This window comes from Aquarana catesbeiana, linkage group LG03 (genome assembly GCF_042186555.1).
Source record: "Aquarana catesbeiana isolate 2022-GZ linkage group LG03, ASM4218655v1, whole genome shotgun sequence".
NCBI classification, from domain to species: domain Eukaryota; kingdom Metazoa; phylum Chordata; class Amphibia; order Anura; family Ranidae; genus Aquarana; species Aquarana catesbeiana.
This window is the reverse complement of record NC_133326.1, coordinates 676,247,669-676,265,230: the sequence shown is the minus strand read 5'-3', so window position 1 is coordinate 676,265,230 and position 17,562 is coordinate 676,247,669. Positions and strand designations below refer to the sequence as shown.

The following is a 17,562-nucleotide window of genomic DNA, read 5'->3' as shown; positions in this document are numbered from 1 at the left end:
GAAACAGCTGACGAAAAGGGTGACAACACTGGAATTCCTCAAAGCTCAGCCTAGCATTGCCACTCTCTAACAGGAAACCACATACAGCAGAGAGCTCTGGCAGGCTCTTCCTCCCCACTCCTCCACTGAGAAAATGTTTTGTATTCTGTTCATGGAATGCAAGGTGTTCTGTGAATGGACGAGAGGAGATCATGGCATTCTCCTCTCCCCTTGTCCATTCACAGAACGCTCTGTATCCTGTGAAGATGTTTTCTGAGTGGAGGAGGAGGGGGAAGGTGCACCACACATACTCCTTTTCTGTTCCAGCCACTGCTCTTAAACCCCCCCCCCCGCAGCTCCAGAAGATCCTCGGTGTGAGTGGATCTGGCCTCACTGAAGGGAGATTTTTTTTTTTTTTTTTTACAAGCAGGAGGCAGGTTATTCTTCATTAGTGGATAGTTATGTGACTTGTGCTATATACCCAAAACCTTTTTTTTTTTACTAGACTTTTAAGAAAGAGACTAAGCAGGGTTAGAACGGCCAAGTGGACATCGATTGCATTTTGCTTTTGTTTTTACTTCCACCAAAAGGTCACAACGCAGCAGTATGGCCTCCAATCACATAGTACTCTCTGTGGCATTAGACCGAGAGAACTTCAGGAACATCCCTGCAGGCTCAGCAGCATGGCCTACATTTTATGAATGGGTTGCATAATGCGGGCAATGCAGGCTGTGATACTGAGAAGCATGGGAAAGTAAAACAGAGTGCAAATAATGATATCCGCTGTGTAAATCAACCCCAAGTGGTGAAAGGAGGATAAAGAACTCTCGGAACACCTGCAGGCTCAGCAACAAGGCCTACATTTTAAGAATGGGCTGCAGAAACAAGGCAAACTTCACACTTTCAAAAGCAAGTCGGCTTCTTTATCTCTATCAGAAAAAGTGCTGGGGGAAGTTAGTGTTGCACTCACCAAGCATTTGCGCGGAAGACTCCGGACTGAGAGGTGCAGAGGGGCGAGCGCTCACACAATCCCTGGAGACAGAAAGAGAAAAACAGGTGGCGGCTGTCAGGTTTAGGTGGACAAAATGGTACCATGCAAATCACACAACACTGGAAGAATCAGACACTTTACTGACCATTTTACCATGAAGAGAGGTGAGAGTATGAAGAGGCGTTAGGTATGTGTGCAAAGCACAGGTTGAATTTAAGCTGCCCACATCCATTACAATCTGATTGTACAATCCCAACGAATGATGGCCTTACATAAAACAACTAGAAAAGGTACAATTTCTGGGGAAATTGTGAAAGTGTTCTTGCCTCTACAACTGGAGTGGGCGGAGTAACTGGGTGGGGTGGAGTGGCTTGAGTAACTGTGAAAAGTGTTAAAAAGCTTAATATTTTAAAAAGTATAAATAGTAGTAAAAAAGTTCCATCATTAGCTGAAAGAGCTGAACATTTTTTTCAAAAGTAATTTTTTTTTCAAAAATGAATTTTTTTTATTAAAAAATGATTTTTTTTCTTCAAAAATGAATTTTTTTTTCTTCAAAAATGATTTTTTTTTCAAAAGTAATTTTTTTTTTTCAAATATATATTTTTTTTTCAAAAATAATTTTTTTTTAAAAGTAATTTTTTTTTCAAAAATATTTTTTTTTTTTCAAAAATAATTTTTTTTTTTTCAAAAATAATTTTTTTTTTTTCAAAAATATTTTTTTTTTTTCAAAAATATTTTTTTTTTTCAAAAATGATTTTTTTTTTTTTTCAAAAATTATTTTTTTATTTTTTTCAAAAATTATTTTTTTTTTTCAAAAATATTTTTTTTTTTACATGGGGCGGTCATAATGTTTTGGCTGATCATGGGGTGGTCATAATGTTTTGGCTGATCATGGGGTGGTCATAATGTTTTGGCTGATCATGGGGTGGTCAGCTTTTGTCACTTCCCACTCTAGTTTTGAACATTTCGCCATTCATTCCTATGGGACCAATTTCGCCGCAAAAACGTCATTTCGTGGACCATTCGGCAAAACATTCCACAAAGTAATAACACACCAATCGGGAACAATCCGCTCGTTTCGGTATATTATTTGTCTCTGTAGTGTGAAAACTGTGGGAGGAGTCTACAAGCATTATCAAGTCTAGCAGATGAAGTCACATGCATTTGGGGTGTCTCAGCATCTTGTGTTTACAACCACTGTTTCCTAGCAACGCTCATGCCCTGTTTATGCTTCCCAAATACTACTTCATCAAAACTGCCCCATCAGAATTACCCCATCAAAACTGCCCCATCATATTCCTCTATTATAAATCAGTACATGGTGTGTCTGTCCCCTCCCCCGGGCTCTGTAATCAGAGCTGAGATGCTCCAGCCACCTTCCCCCCTGTGTATAACAGAAGCTTTGGTAACCATGGCAACAAAACAAACAGTACACGCTGATTAATGGCTAAAATTTCCTGAAATGACCTCTAAACAAATGGCTGTATTTTAAAAACTATACATCCTACAGCGAAGATCTTTATATTGTGAGAATCACAAGACCCAGACCTAGATTTTGATGTATAGTATGTCTCTGAAATATTAAAAATGAAGGCACGGTCACAGTTTAGAAATTGCCCTTCAAATTTGAAGGGGCTAGAGTGTAGTTTCAATGAATGTCAATGGACGGTGTGAGTTGCAAACAAATGGTCATATTGTGAAAACTATCAGGACTATGGCTTAGCCGTGGACATGTTTAGTGGCAGCAGGGATAGCTGAACGTTTTGATATAAGATTTGTGTAGGTGGGCTTGAAAATGAGGGAGTGGCGGCAGTTTAGAAATCATGTTCTGATTTTCCAGCTTTTGTCATCTCCCACTCTAGTTTCCCCATTAATTCCTATGGGACCAATTTCGCCGCAAAAACTACAATATTTCGTGAACCATTCGGCGAAACGTTCCACAAAGTAATAGCACACAATTCGGGAACAATCCGCACGTTTCGGTATATTACTTGTCTATGTAGTGTAAAAACTGTGGGAGGAGTTAGGGTGGTAAATTTGGCTATAATAATAATAAGAACTAGAAAAGGTACAATTTCTGGGGAAATTGTGAAAGTGTTCTTGCCTCTACAACTGGAGTGGGCGGAGTAACTGGGTGGGGTGGAGTGGCTTGAGTAACTGTGAAAAGTGTTAAAAAGCTTAATATTTTAAAAAGTATAAATAGTAGTAAAAAAGTTCCATCATTCGCTGAAAGAGCTGAACATTTTTTTCAAAAGTAATTTTTTTTTTTCAAAAATGAATTTTTTTTTAATCAAAAATGATTTTTTTTTCTTCAAAAATGATTTTTTTTTTCAAAAGTAATTTTTTTTTTCAAAGGTAATTTTTTTTTTCAAAAATGAATTTTTTTATTTCAAAAATATTTTTTTTTCGAAATTATTATTTTTTTTAAAGTAATTTTTTTTTCAAAAATAATTTTTTTTTTTCAAAAATATTTTTTTTTTCAAATATGTTTTTTTTTCAAAAATAATTTTTTTTTAAAAGAAATTTTTTTTTCAAAAATATTTTTTTTTTCAAAAATAATTTTTTTTTTCAAAAATATTTTTTTTTTCAAAAATATATATATTTTTTTTTCAAAAATTATTTTTTTACTTTTTTCAAAAATTTTTTTTTTTTTTCAAAAATATTTTTTTTTTTACATGGGGCGGTCATAATGTTTTGGCTGATCATGGGGTGGTCATAATGTTTTGGCTGATCATGGGGTTGTCAGCTTTTGTCACCTCCCACTCTAGTTTTGAACATTTCGCCATTCATTCCTATGGGACCAATTTCGCCGCAAAAACGTCATTTCGTGGACCATTCGGCAAAACATTCCACAAAGTAATAGCACACCAATCGGGAACAATCCGCTCGTTTCGGTATATTATTTGTCTCTGTAGTGTGAAAACTGTGGGAGGAGTCTACAAGCATTATCAAGTCTAGCAGATGAAGTCACATGCATTTGGAGTGTCTCAGCATCTTGTGTTTACAACCACTGTTTCCTAGCAACGCTCATGCCCTGTTTATGCTTCCCAAATACTACTTCATCAAAACTGCCCCATCAGAATTACCCCATCAAAACTGCCCCATCATATTCCTCTATTATAAATCAGTACATGGTGTGTCTGTCCCCTCCCCCGGGCTCTGTAATCAGCTGAGATGCTCCAGCCACCTTCCCCCCTGTGTATAACAGAAGCTTTGGTAACCATGGCAACAAAACAAACACTAACAGTACACTCTGATTAATGGCTAAAATTTCCTGAAATGACCTCTAAACAAATGGCCGTATTTTAAAAACTATACATCCTACAGCGAAGATCTTTATATTGTGAGAATCACAAGACCCAGACCTAGATTTTGATGTATAGTATGTCTCTGAAATATTAAAAATGAAGGCACAGTCGCAGTTTAGAAATTGCCCTTCAAATTTGGAGGGGGCTAGAGTGTAGTTTCAATGAATGTCAATGGACGGCGTGAGTTACAAACAAATGGTCATATTGTGAAAACTATCAGGACTATGGCTTAGCCGTGGACATGTTTAGTGGCAGCAGGGATAGCTGAACGTTTTGATATAAGATTTGTGTAGGTGGGCTTGAAAATGAGGGAGTGGCGGCAGTTTAGAAATCATGTTCTGATTTTCCAGCTTTTGTCATCTCCCACTCTAGTTTCCCCATTCATTCCTATGGGACCAATTTCGCCGCAAAAACGACGATATTTCGTGAACCATTCGGCGAAACGTTCCACAAAGTAATAGCACACCATTCGGGAACAATCCGCACGTTTCGGTATATTACTTGTCTACGTAGTGTAAAAACTGTGGGAGGAGTTAGGGTGGTAAATTTGGCTATAATAATAAGAATAATATATATGTGAGATAACAGTAAGTGGTCTTGCTATGCAAGAATACTTAAACTAGAAAAGGTACAATTTCTGGGGAAATTGTGAAAAGTGTTCTTGCCTCTACAACTGGAGTGGGCGGAGTAACTGGGTGGGGTGGAGTGGCTTGAGTAACTGTGAAAAGTGTTAAAAAGCTTAATATTTTAAAAAGTATAAATAGTAGTAAAAAAGTTCCATCATTCGCTGAAAGAGCTGAACATTTTTTTCAAAAGTAATTTTTTTTTTCAAAAATGAATTTTTTTTAATCAAAAATGATTTTTTTTTCTTCAAAAATGATTTTTTTTTTCAAAAGTAATTTTTTTTTTCAAAGGTAATTTTTTTTTTCAAAAATGAATTTTTTTATTTCAAAAATAATTTTTTTTTCGAAATTATTATTTTTTTTAAAGTAATTTTTTTTTCAAAAATAATTTTTTTATTTCAAAAATAATTTTTTTTCGAAATTATTATTTTTTTTAAAGTAATTTTTTTTTCAAAAATAATTTTTTTTTTCAAATATATTTTTTTTTCAAAAATAATTTTTTTTTTAAAAGAAATTTTTTTTTCAAAAATAATTTTTTTTTTTTCAAAAATAATTTTTTTTTTTTCAAAAATATTTTTTTTTTCAAAAATATTTTTTTTTTTTTCAAAAATGATTTTTTTTTTCAAAAATTATTTTTTTACTTTTTTCAAAAATTTTTTTTTTTTTTCAAAAATATTTTTTTTTTTACATGGGGCGGTCATAATGTTTTGGCTGATCATGGGGTGGTCATAATGTTTTGGCTGATCATGGGGTGGTCATAATGTTTTGGCTGATCATGGGGTGGTCATAATGTTTTGGCTGATCATGGGGTGGTCATAATGTTTTGGCTGATCATGGGGTGGTCATAATGTTTTGGCTGATCATGGGGTTGTCAGCTTTTGTCACTTCCCACTCTAGTTTTGAACATTTCGCCATTCATTCCTATGGGACCAATTTCGCCGCAAAAACGTCATTTCGTGGACCATTCGGCAAAACATTCCACAAAGTAATAACACACCAATCGGGAACAATCCGCTCGTTTCGGTATATTATTTGTCTCTGTAGTGTGAAAACTGTGGGAGGAGTCTACAAGCATTATCAAGTCTAGCAGATGAAGTCACATGCATTTGGAGTGTCTCAGCATCTTGTGTTTACAACCACTGTTTCCTAGCAACGCTCATGCCCTGTTTATGCTTCCCAAATACTGCTTCATCAAAACTGCCCCATCAGAATTACCCCATCAAAACTGCCCCATCATATTCCTCTATTATAAATCAGTACATGGTGTGTCTGTCCCCTCCCCCGGGCTCTGTAATCAGCTGAGATGCTCCAGCCACCTTCCCCCCTGTGTATAACAGAAGCTTTGGTAACCATGGCAACAAAACAAACACTAACAGTACACTCTGATTAATGGCTAAAATTTCCTGAAATGACCTCTAAACAAATGGCCGTATTTTAAAAACTATACATCCTACAGCGAAGATCTTTATATTGTGAGAATCACAAGACCCAGACCTAGATTTTGATGTATAGTATGTCTCTGAAATATTAAAAATGAAGGCACAGTCGCAGTTTAGAAATTGCCCTTTAAATTTGGAGGGGGCTAGAGTGTAGTTTCAATGAATGTCAATGGACGGCGTGAGTTACAAACAAATGGTCATATTGTGAAAACTATCAGGACTATGGCTTAGCCGTGGACATGTTTAGTGGCAGCAGGGATAGCTGAACGTTTTGATATAAGATTTGTGTAGGTGGGCTTGAAAATGAGGGAGTGGCGGCAGTTTAGAAATCATGTTCTGATTTTCCAGCTTTTGTCATCTCCCACTCTAGTTTCCCCATTCATTCCTATGGGACCAATTTCGCCGCAAAAACGACGATATTTCGTGAACCATTCGGCGAAACGTTCCACAAAGTAATAGCACACCATTCGGGAACAATCCGCACGTTTCGGTATATTACTTGTCTATGTAGTGTAAAAACTGTGGGAGGAGTTAGGGTGGTAAATTTGGCTATAATAATAAGAACTAGAAAAGGTACAATTTCTGGGGAAATTGTGAAAGTGTTCTTGCCTCTACAACTGGAGTGGGCGGAGTAACTGGGTGGGGTGGAGTGGCTTGAGTAACTGTGAAAAGTGTTAAAAAGCTTAATATTTTAAAAAGTATAAATAGTAGTAAAAAAGTTCCATCATTCGCTGAAAGAGCTGAACATTTTTTTCAAAAGTAATTTTTTTTTTCAAAAATGAATTTTTTTTAATCAAAAATGATTTTTTTTTTCTTCAAAAATGATTTTTTTTTTCAAAAGTAATTTTTTTTTTCAAAGGTAATTTTTTTTTTCAAAAATGAATTTTTTTATTTCAAAAATAATTTTTTTTTCGAAATTATTTTTTTTAAAGTAATTTTTTTTTCAAAAATAATTTTTTTTTTTCAAAAATATATTTTTTTTTTTTTTCAAATATATTTTTTTTTCAAAAATAATTTTTTTTTTAAAAGAAATTTTTTTTTCAAAAATATTTTTTTTTTCAAAAATAATTTTTTTTTTTTCAAAAATATTTTTTTTTTCAAAAATATTTTTTTTTTTTTTCAAAAAATGATTTTTTTTTTTTTCAAAAATATTTTTTTTTTTTACATGGGGCGGTCATAATGTTTTGGCTGATCATGGGGTGGTCATAATGTTTTGGCTGATCATGGGGTTGTCAGCTTTTGTCACTTCCCACTCTAGTTTTGAACATTTCGCCATTCATTCCTATGGGACCAATTTCGCCGCAAAAACGTCATTTCGTGGACCATTCGGCAAAACATTCCACAAAGTAATAACACACCAATCGGGAACAATCCGCTCGTTTCGGTATATTATTTGTCTCTGTAGTTGAAAACTGTGGGAGGAGTCTACAAGCATTATCAAGTCTAGCAGATGAAGTCACATGCATTTGGAGTGTCTCAGCATCTTGTGTTTACAACCACTGTTTCCTAGCAACGCTCATGCCCTGTTTATGCTTCCCAAATACTACTTCATCAAAACTGCCCCATCAGAATTACCCCATCAAAACTGCCCCATCATATTCCTCTATTATAAATCAGTACATGGTGTGTCTGTCCCCTCCCCCGGGCTCTGTAATCAGCTGAGATGCTCCAGCCACCTTCCCCCCTGTGTATAACAGAAGCTTTGGTAACCATGGCAACAAAACAAACACTAACAGTACACTCTGATTAATGGCTAAAATTTCCTGAAATGACCTCTAAACAAATGGCCGTATTTTAAAAACTATACATCCTACAGCGAAGATCTTTATATTGTGAGAATCACAAGACCCAGACCTAGATTTTGATGTATAGTATGTCTCTGAAATATTAAAAATGAAGGCACAGTCGCAGTTTAGAAATTGCCCTTCAAATTTGGAGGGGGCTAGAGTGTAGTTTCAATGAATGTCAATGGACGGCGTGAGTTGCAAACAAATGGTCATATTGTGAAAACTATCAGGACTATGGCTTAGCCGTGGACATGTTTAGTGGCAGCAGGGATAGCTGAACGTTTTGATATAAGATTTGTGTAGGTGGGCTTGAAAATGAGGGAGTGGCGGCAGTTTAGAAATCATGTTCTGATTTTCCAGCTTTTGTCATCTCCCACTCTAGTTTCCCCATTCATTCCTATGGGACCAATTTCGCCGCAAAAACGACGATATTTCGTGAACCATTCGGCGAAACGTTCCACAAAGTAATAGCACACCATTCGGGAACAATCCGCACGTTTCGGTATATTACTTGTCTATGTAGTGTAAAAACTGTGGGAGGAGTTAGGGTGGTAAATTTGGCTATAATAATAAGAATAATATATATGTGAGATAACAGTAAGTGGTCTTGCTATGCAAGAACACTTAATAATATATATGTGAGATAACAGTAAGTGGTCTTGCTATGCAAGAACACTTAAACTAGAAAAGGTACAATTTCTGGGGAAATTGTGAAAAGTGTTCTTGCCTCTACAACTGGAGTGGGCGGAGTAACTGGGTGGGGTGGAGTGGCTTGAGTAACTGTAAAAAGTGTTAAAAAGCTTAATATTTTAAAAAGTATAAATAGTAGTAAAAAAGTTCCATCATTCGCTGAAAGAGCTGAACATTTTTTTCAAAAGTAATTTTTTTTTTCAAAAATGAATTTTTTTTAATCAAAAATGATTTTTTTTTCTTCAAAAATGATTTTTTTTTTTCAAAAGTAATTTTTTTTTTCAAAGGTAATTTTTTTTTTCAAAAATGAATTTTTTTATTTCAAAAATAATTTTTTTTTCGAAATTATTATTTTTTTTAAAGTAATTTTTTTTTTCAAAAATAATTTTTTTATTTCAAAAATAATTTTTTTTCGAAATTATTATTTTTTTTAAAGTAATTTTTTTTTCAAAAATAATTTTTTTTTTTCAAAAATATTTTTTTTTTCAAATATATTTTTTTTTCAAAAATAATTTTTTTTTTAAAAGAAATTTTTTTTTCAAAAATAATTTTTTTTTTTTCAAAAATAATTTTTTTTTTTTCAAAAATATTTTTTTTTTTTCAAAAATGATTTTTTTTTTCAAAAATTATTTTTTTACTTTTTTCAAAAATTTTTTTTTTTTTTCAAAAATATTTTTTTTTTTTACATGGGGCGGTCATAATGTTTTGGCTGATCATGGGGCGGTCATAATGTTTTGGCTGATCATGGGGTGGTCATAATGTTTTGGCTGATCATGGGGTGGTCATAATGTTTTGGCTGATCATGGGGTGGTCATAATGTTTTGGCTGATCATGGGGTTGTCAGCTTTTGTCACTTCCCACTCTAGTTTTGAACATTTCGCCATTCATTCCTATGGGACCAATTTCGCCGCAAAAACGTCATTTCGTGGACCATTCGGCAAAACATTCCACAAAGTAATAACACACCAATCGGGAACAATCCGCTCGTTTCGGTATATTATTTGTCTCTGTAGTGTGAAAACTGTGGGAGGAGTCTACAAGCATTATCAAGTCTAGCAGATGAAGTCACATGCATTTGGAGTGTCTCAGCATCTTGTGTTTACAACCACTGTTTCCTAGCAACGCTCATGCCCTGTTTATGCTTCCCAAATACTGCTTCATCAAAACTGCCCCATCAGAATTACCCCATCAAAACTGCCCCATCATATTCCTCTATTATAAATCAGTACATGGTGTGTCTGTCCCCTCCCCCGGGCTCTGTAATCAGAGCTGAGATGCTCCAGCCACCTTCCCCCCTGTGTATAACAGAAGCTTTGGTAACCATGGCAACAAAACAAACAGTACACGCTGATTAATGGCTAAAATTTCCTGAAATGACCTCTAAACAAATGGCTGTATTTTAACCACTTGCCGACCGCCGCACGACTATATACGTCGGCAGAATGGCACGGGCAGGCAAAAGGACTTACATGTACGTCCTTGCCTGCCCGCGGGTGGGGGGTCCGATCGGACCCCCCCCCGGTGCCTGCGGCGGTCGGCAAATGTCCCCCGGCGATCGGAGGTGAGGGGGAGGCCATCCATTCGTGGCCCCCCCCTCGCGATCGCTCCCAGCCAATGGGATCATTTCCCTGCCTCTGTATTGTACACAGAGGCAGAGGAAATGATGTCATCTCTCCTCGGCTCGGTATTTTCCGTTCCGGGCCGAGGAGAGAAGACTGAAATGTGAGTGCACAACACACACACACACAGTAGAACATGCCAGGCACACAAAACACCCCGATCCCCCCCCCCGATCGCCCCCCGATCCCCCCCCCAATCACCCCCCCCCCCCCCCTGTCACAAACTGACACCAGCAGGTTTTTTTTTTTTTTTTCTGATTACTGTATTGGTGTCAGTTTGTGACAGTTAGTGTCAGGGCAGTGAGTGTTAGGCCCCCTGTAGGTCTAGGGTACCCCCCTAACCCCCCCTAATAAAGTTTTAACCCCTTGATCACCCCCCGTCACCAGTGTCGCTAAGCGATCATTTTTCTGATCGCTGTATTAGTGTCGCTGGTGATGCTAGTTAGGGACGTAAATATTTAGGTTCGCCGTCAGCGTTTTATAGCGACAGGGACCCCCATATACTACCTAATAAATGTTTTAACCCCTTGATTGCCCCCTAGTTAACCCTTTCACCACTGATCACTGTATAACCGTTACGGGTGACGCTGGTTAGTTTGTTTATTTTTTATAGTGTCAGGGCACCCGCCGTTTATTACCGAATAAAGATTTAGCCCCCTGATCGCCCGGCGGTGATATGCGTCGCCCCAGGCAGCGTCAGATTAGCGCCAGTACTGCTAACACCCACGCACGCAGCATACGCCTCCCTTAGTGGTATAGTATCTGTACGGATCAATATCTGATCCGATCAGATCTATACTAGCGTCCCCAGCAGTTTAGGGTTCCCAAAAACACAGTGTTAGCGGGATCAGCCCAGATACCTGCTAGCACCTGCGTTTTGCCCCTCCGCCCGGCTCGGCCCAGCCCACCCAAGTGCAGTATCGATCGATCACGGTCACTTACAAAACACTAAACGCATAACTGCAGCGTTCGCAGAGTCAGGCCTGATCCCTGCGATCGCTAACAGTTTTTTTGGTAGCGTTTTGGTGAAATGGCAAGCACCAGCCCCAGGCAGCGTCAGGTTAGTGCCAGTAGCGCTAACACCCACGCACCGTACACCTCCCTTAGTGGTATAGTATCTGAACGCATCAATATCTGATCCGATCAGATCTATACTAGCGTCCCCAGCAGTTTAGGATTCCCAAAAACGCAGTGTTAGCGGGATCAGCCCAGATACCTGCTAGCACCTGCGTTTTGCCCCTCCGCCTGGCCCAGCCCAGCCCACCCAAGTGCAGTATCGATCGATCACTGTCACTTAAAAAAACACTAAACGCATAACTGCAGCGTTCGCAGAGTCAGGCCTGATCCCTGTGATCGCTAACAGTTTTTTTGGTAGCGTTTTGGTGAACTGGCAAGCACCAGCCCCAGGCAGCGTCAGGTTAGTGCCAGTAGCGCTAACACCCACGCACGCACCGTACACCTCCCTTAGTGGTATAGTATCTGAACTGATCAATATCTGATCCGATCAGATCTATACTGGCATCCCCAGCAGTTTAGGGTTCCCAAAAACGCAGTGTTAGTGGGATCAGCCCAGATACCTGCTAGCACCTGCGTTTTGTCCCTCCGCCCAGCCCACCCAAGTGCAGTATCGATCGATCACTGTCACTTACAAAACACTAAACGCATAACTGCAGCGTTCGCAGAGTCAGGCCTGATCCCTGCGATCGTTAACAGTTTTTTTGGTAGCGTTTTGGTGAACTGGCAAGCGCCAGCGGCCTAGTACACCCCGGTCGTAGTCAAACCAGCACTGCAGTAACACTTGGTGACGTGGCGAGTCCCATAAGTGCAGTTCAAGCTGGTGAGGTGGCAAGCACAAATAGTGTCCCGCTGCCACCAAGAAGACAAACACAGGCCCGTCGTGCCCATAGTGCCCTTCCTGCTGCATTCGCCAATCCTAATTGGGAACCCACCACTTCTGCAGCGCCCGTACTTCCCCCATTCACATCCCCAACCAAATGCAGTCGGCTGCATGAGAGGCATTTTTATGTCCTCCCGAGTACCCCTACCCAGCGAACCCCCCAAAAAAGATGTCGTGTCTGCAGTAAGCGCGGATATAGGCGTGACACCCGCTATTATTGTCCCTCCTGTCCTGACAATCCTGGTCTTTGCATTGGTGAATGTTTTGAACGCTACCATTCACTAGCTGAGTATTAGCGTAGGGTACAGCATTGCACAGACTAGGCACACTTTCACAGGGTCTCCCAAGATGCCATCGCATTTTGAGAGACCCGAACCTGGAACCGGTTACAGTTACAAAAGGTACAGTTACAAAAAAAGTGTAAAAAAAAAAAACACAAACAAAAATATAAAATAAAAAATAATAGTTGTCGTTTTATTGTTCTCTCTCTATTCTCTCTCTCTCTATTCTCTCTATTGTTCTGCTCTTTTTTACTGTATTCTATTCTGCAATGTTTTATTGTTATTATGTTTTATCATGTTTGCTTTTCAGGTATGCAATTTTTTATACTTTACTGTTTACTGTGCTTTATTGTTAGCCATATTTTTGTCTTCAGGTACAGCATTCACGACTTTGAGTGGTTATACCAGAATGATGCTTGCAGGTTTAGGTATCATCTTGGTATCATTCTTTTCAGCCAGCGGTCGGCTTTCATGTAAAAGCAATCCTAGCGGCTAATTAGCCTCTAGACTGCTTTTACAAGCAGAGAGAATGCCCCCCCCCCCCCATCGTCTTCCGTGTTTTTCTCTGGCTCTCCTGTCTCAACAGGGAACCTGAGAATGCAGCCGGTGATTCAGCCAGCTGACCATAGAGCTGATCAGAGACCAGAGTGGCTCCAAACATCTCTATGGCCTAAGAAACCGGAAGCTACGAGCATTTTATGACTTAGATTTCGCCGGATGTAAATAGCGCCATTGGGAAATTGGGGAAGCATTTTATCACACCGATCTTGGTGTGGTCAGATGCTTTGAGGGCAGAGGAGAAATCTAGGGTCTAATAGACCCCAATTTTTTCAAAAAAGAGTACCTGTCACTACCTATTGCTATCATAGGGGATATTTACATTCCCTGAGATAACAGTAAAAATGATTAAAAAAAAAAAAAAATGAAAGGAACAGTTTTAAAATAAGATAAAAAAGCAAAAAAATAATAAAAAAAAAAAAAAAAAAAAAAAAAAAAGCACCCCTGTCCCCCCTGCTCTCGCGCTAAGGCGAACGCAAGCGTCGGTCTGGCGTCAAATGTAAACAGCAATTGCACCATGCATGTGAGGTATCACCGCGACGGTCAGATCGAGGGCAGTAATTTTAGCAGTAGACCTCCTCTGTAAATCTAAAGTGGTAACCTGTAAAGGCTTTTAAAGGCTTTTAAAAATGTATTTATTTTGTTGCCACTGCACGTTTGTGCGCAATTGTAAAGCATGTCATGTTTGGTATCCATGTACTCGGCCTAAGATCATCTTTTTTATTTCATCAAACATTTGGGCAATATAGTGTGTTTTAGTGCATTAAAATGTAAAAAAGTGTGTTTTTTCCCCAAAAAAATGCGTTTGAAAAATCGCTGCGCAAATACTGTGTGAAAAAAAAAAATTAAACACCCACCATTTTAATCTGTAGGGCATTTGCTTTAAAAAAATATATAATGTGTGGGGGTTCAAAGTAATTTTCTTGCAAAAAAAATAATTTTTTCATGTAATCAAAAAGTGTCAGAAAGGGCTTTGTCTTCAAGTGGTTAGAAGAGTGGGTGATGTGTGACATAAGCTTCTAAATGTTGTGCATAAAATGCCAGGACAGTTCAAACCCCCCCCCAAATGACCCCATTTTGGAAAGTAGACACCCCAAGCTATTTGCTGAGAGGCATGTCGAGTCCATGGAATATTTTATATTGTGACACAAGTTGCGGGAAAGAGACAAATTTTTTTTTTTTTTTTTTTTTTTGCACAAAGTTGTCACTAAATGATATATTGCTCAAACATGCCATGGGAATATGTGAAATTACACCCCAAAATACATTCTGTTGCTTCTCCTGAGTACGGGGATACCACATGTGTGAGACTTTTTGGGAGCCTAGCCGCGTATGGGACCCCGAAAACCAAGCACCGCCTTCAGGCTTTCTAAGGGCGTAAATTTTTGATTTCACTCTTCACTGCCTATCACAGTCTCGGAGGCCATGGAATGCCCAGGTGGCACAAACCCCCCCCAAATGACCCCATTTTGGAAAGTAGACACCCCAAGCTATTTGATGAGAGGTATAGTGAGTATTTTGCAGACCTCACTTTTTGTCACAAAGTTTTGAAAATTAAAAAAAGAAAAAAAAAATTTTTTTTTTTGTCTTTCTTCATTTTCAAAAACAAATGAGAGCTGCAAAATACTCACCATGCCTCTCAGCAAATAGCTTGGGGTGTCTACTTTCCAAAATGGGGTCATTTGGGGGGGGTTTGTGCCACCTGGGCATTCCATGACCTCCGAAACTGTGATAGGCAGTGAAGAGTGAAATCAAAAATGTACACCCTTAGAAATCCTGAAGGCGGTGATTGGTTTTCGGGGTCCCGTACGCGGCTAGGCTCCTAAAAAGTCCCACACATGTGGTATCCCCATACTCAGGAGAAGCAGCAGAATGTATTTTGGGGTGCAATTCCACATATGCCCATGACCTGTGTGAGCAATATATCATTTAGTGACAACTTTGTGCAAAAAAAAAAAAAATAAATAAATAAATTGTCACATTCCCGCAACTTGTGTCAAAATATAAAATATTCCATGGACTCAACATGCCTCTCAGCAAATAGCTTGGGGTGTCTACTTTCCAAAATGGGGTCATTTGGGGGGGGTTTGTGCCATCTGGGCATTTTATGGCCTTCAAAACTGTGATAGGTAGTGAGGAGTAAAATCAAAAATGTACGCCCTTAGAAATCCTGAAGGCAGTGATTGGTTTTCGGGGCCCCGTATGCGGCTAGGCTCCCAAAAAGTCCCACACATGTGGTATCCCCATACTCAGGAGAAGCAGCTAAATGTATTTTGGGGTGCAATTCCACATATGCCCATGGCCTGTGTGAGCAATATATCATTTAGTGACAACTTTTTGTAATTTTTTTTTTTTTTTTTTTTTTTGTCATTATTCAATCACTTGGGACAAAAAAAATGAATATTCAATGGGCTCAACATGCCTCTCAGCAATTTCCTTGGGGTGTCTACTTTCCAAAATGGGGTCATTTGTGGGGGTTTTGTACTGCCCTGCCATTTTAGCACCTCAAGAAACGACATAGGCAGTCATAAATTAAAGGCTGTGTAAATTCCAGAAAATGTACCCTAGATTGTAGGCGCTATAACTTTTGCGCAAACCAATAAATATACACTTATTGACATTTTTTTTACCAAAGACATGTTGCCAAATACATTTTGGCCTAAATGTATGACTAAAATTGAGTTTATTGGATTTTTTTTAGAACAAAAAGTAGAAAATATCATTTTTTTTCAAAATTTTCGGTCTTTTTCCGTGTATAGCGCAAAAAATAAAAACGGCAGAGGTGATCAAATACCATCAAAAGAAAGCTCTATTTGTGGGAAGAAAAGGACGCAAATTTCGTTTGGTTACAGCATTGCATGACCGCGCAATTAGCAGTTAAAGCGACGCAGTGCCAATTTGTAAAAAGTGCTCTGGTCAGGAAGGGGGTAAATCCTTCCGGGGCTGAAGTGGTTAAAAACTATACATCCTACAGCGAAGATCTTTATATTGTGAGAATCACAAGACCCAGACCTAGATTTTGATGTATAGTATGTCTCTGAAATATTAAAAATGAAGGCATGGTCACAGTTTAGAAATTGCCCTTCAAATTTGAAGGGGCTAGAGTGTAGTTTCAATGAATGTCAATGGACGGTGTGAGTTGCAAACAAATGGTCATATTGTGAAAACTATCAGGACTATGGCTTAGCCGTGGACATGATTTAGTGGCAGCAGGGATAGCTGAACGTTTTGATATAAGATTTGTGTAGGTGGGCTTGAAAATGAGGGAGTGGCGGCAGTTTAGAAATCATGTTCTGATTTTCCAGCTTTTGTCATCTCCCACTCTAGTTTCCCCATTCATTCCTATGGGACCAATTTCGCCGCAAAAACTACAATATTTCGTGAACCATTCGGCGAAACGTTCCACAAAGTAATAGCACACAATTCGGGAACAATCCGCACGTTTCGGTATATTACTTGTCTATGTAGTGTAAAAACTGTGGGAGGAGTTATGGTGGTAAATTTGGCTATAATAATAAGAACTAGAAAAGGTACAATTTCTGGGGAAATTGTGAAAGTGTTCTTGCCTCTACAACTGGAGTGGGCGGAGTAACTGGGTGGGGTGGAGTGGCTTGAGTAACTGTGAAAAGTGTTAAAAAGCTTAATATTTTAAAAAGTATAAATAGTAGTAAAAAAGTTCCATCATTCGCTGAAAGAGCTGAACATTTTTTTCAAAAGTAATTTTTTTTTTCAAAAATGAATTTTTTTTTAATCAAAAATGATTTTTTTTTCTTCAAAAATGATTTTTTTTTTCAAAAGTAATTTTTTTTTTCAAAGGTAATTTTTTTTTTCAAAAATGAATTTTTTTATTTCAAAAATAATTTTTTTTTCGAAATTATTATTTTTTTAAAGTAATTTTTTTTTTCAAAAATAATTTTTTTTTTTCAAAAATATTTTTTTTTTCAAATATATTTTTTTTTCAAAAATAATTTTTTTTTTAAAAGAAATTTTTTTTTCAAAAATATTTTTTTTTTCAAAAATAATTTTTTTTTTTCAAAAATATTTTTTTTTTCAAAAATATATATTTTTTTTTTCAAAAATTATTTTTTTACTTTTTTCAAAAATATTTTTTTTTTTTCAAAAATATTTTTTTTTTTACATGGGGCGGTCATAATGTTTTGGCTGATCATGGGGTGGTCATAATGTTTTGGCTGATCATGGGGTTGTCAGCTTTTGTCACTTCCCACTCTAGTTTTGAACATTTCGCCATTCATTCCTATGGGACCAATTTCGCCGCAAAAACGTCATTTCGTGGACCATTCGGCAAAACATTCCACAAAGTAATAACACACCAATCGGGAACAATCCGCTCGTTTCGGTATATTATTTGTCTCTGTAGTGTGAAAACTGT

At 37.8% G+C, this 17,562-nt stretch overlaps 1 protein-coding gene across 1 annotated transcript in view; it reads right to left on the bottom strand.

Annotated features, from left to right (window-relative positions):
* CTC1 (CST telomere replication complex component 1) overlaps window positions 1–17,562 on the bottom strand; it is a gene marked incomplete in the record, with an annotated part of 113,884 nt that overhangs the window by 16,458 nt on the left and 79,864 nt on the right. Inside the window, 1 exon segment of the mRNA XM_073622912.1 lies at window positions 950–1,011. Within this exon segment, the coding sequence (XP_073479013.1) occupies window positions 950–1,011 (62 nt within the window).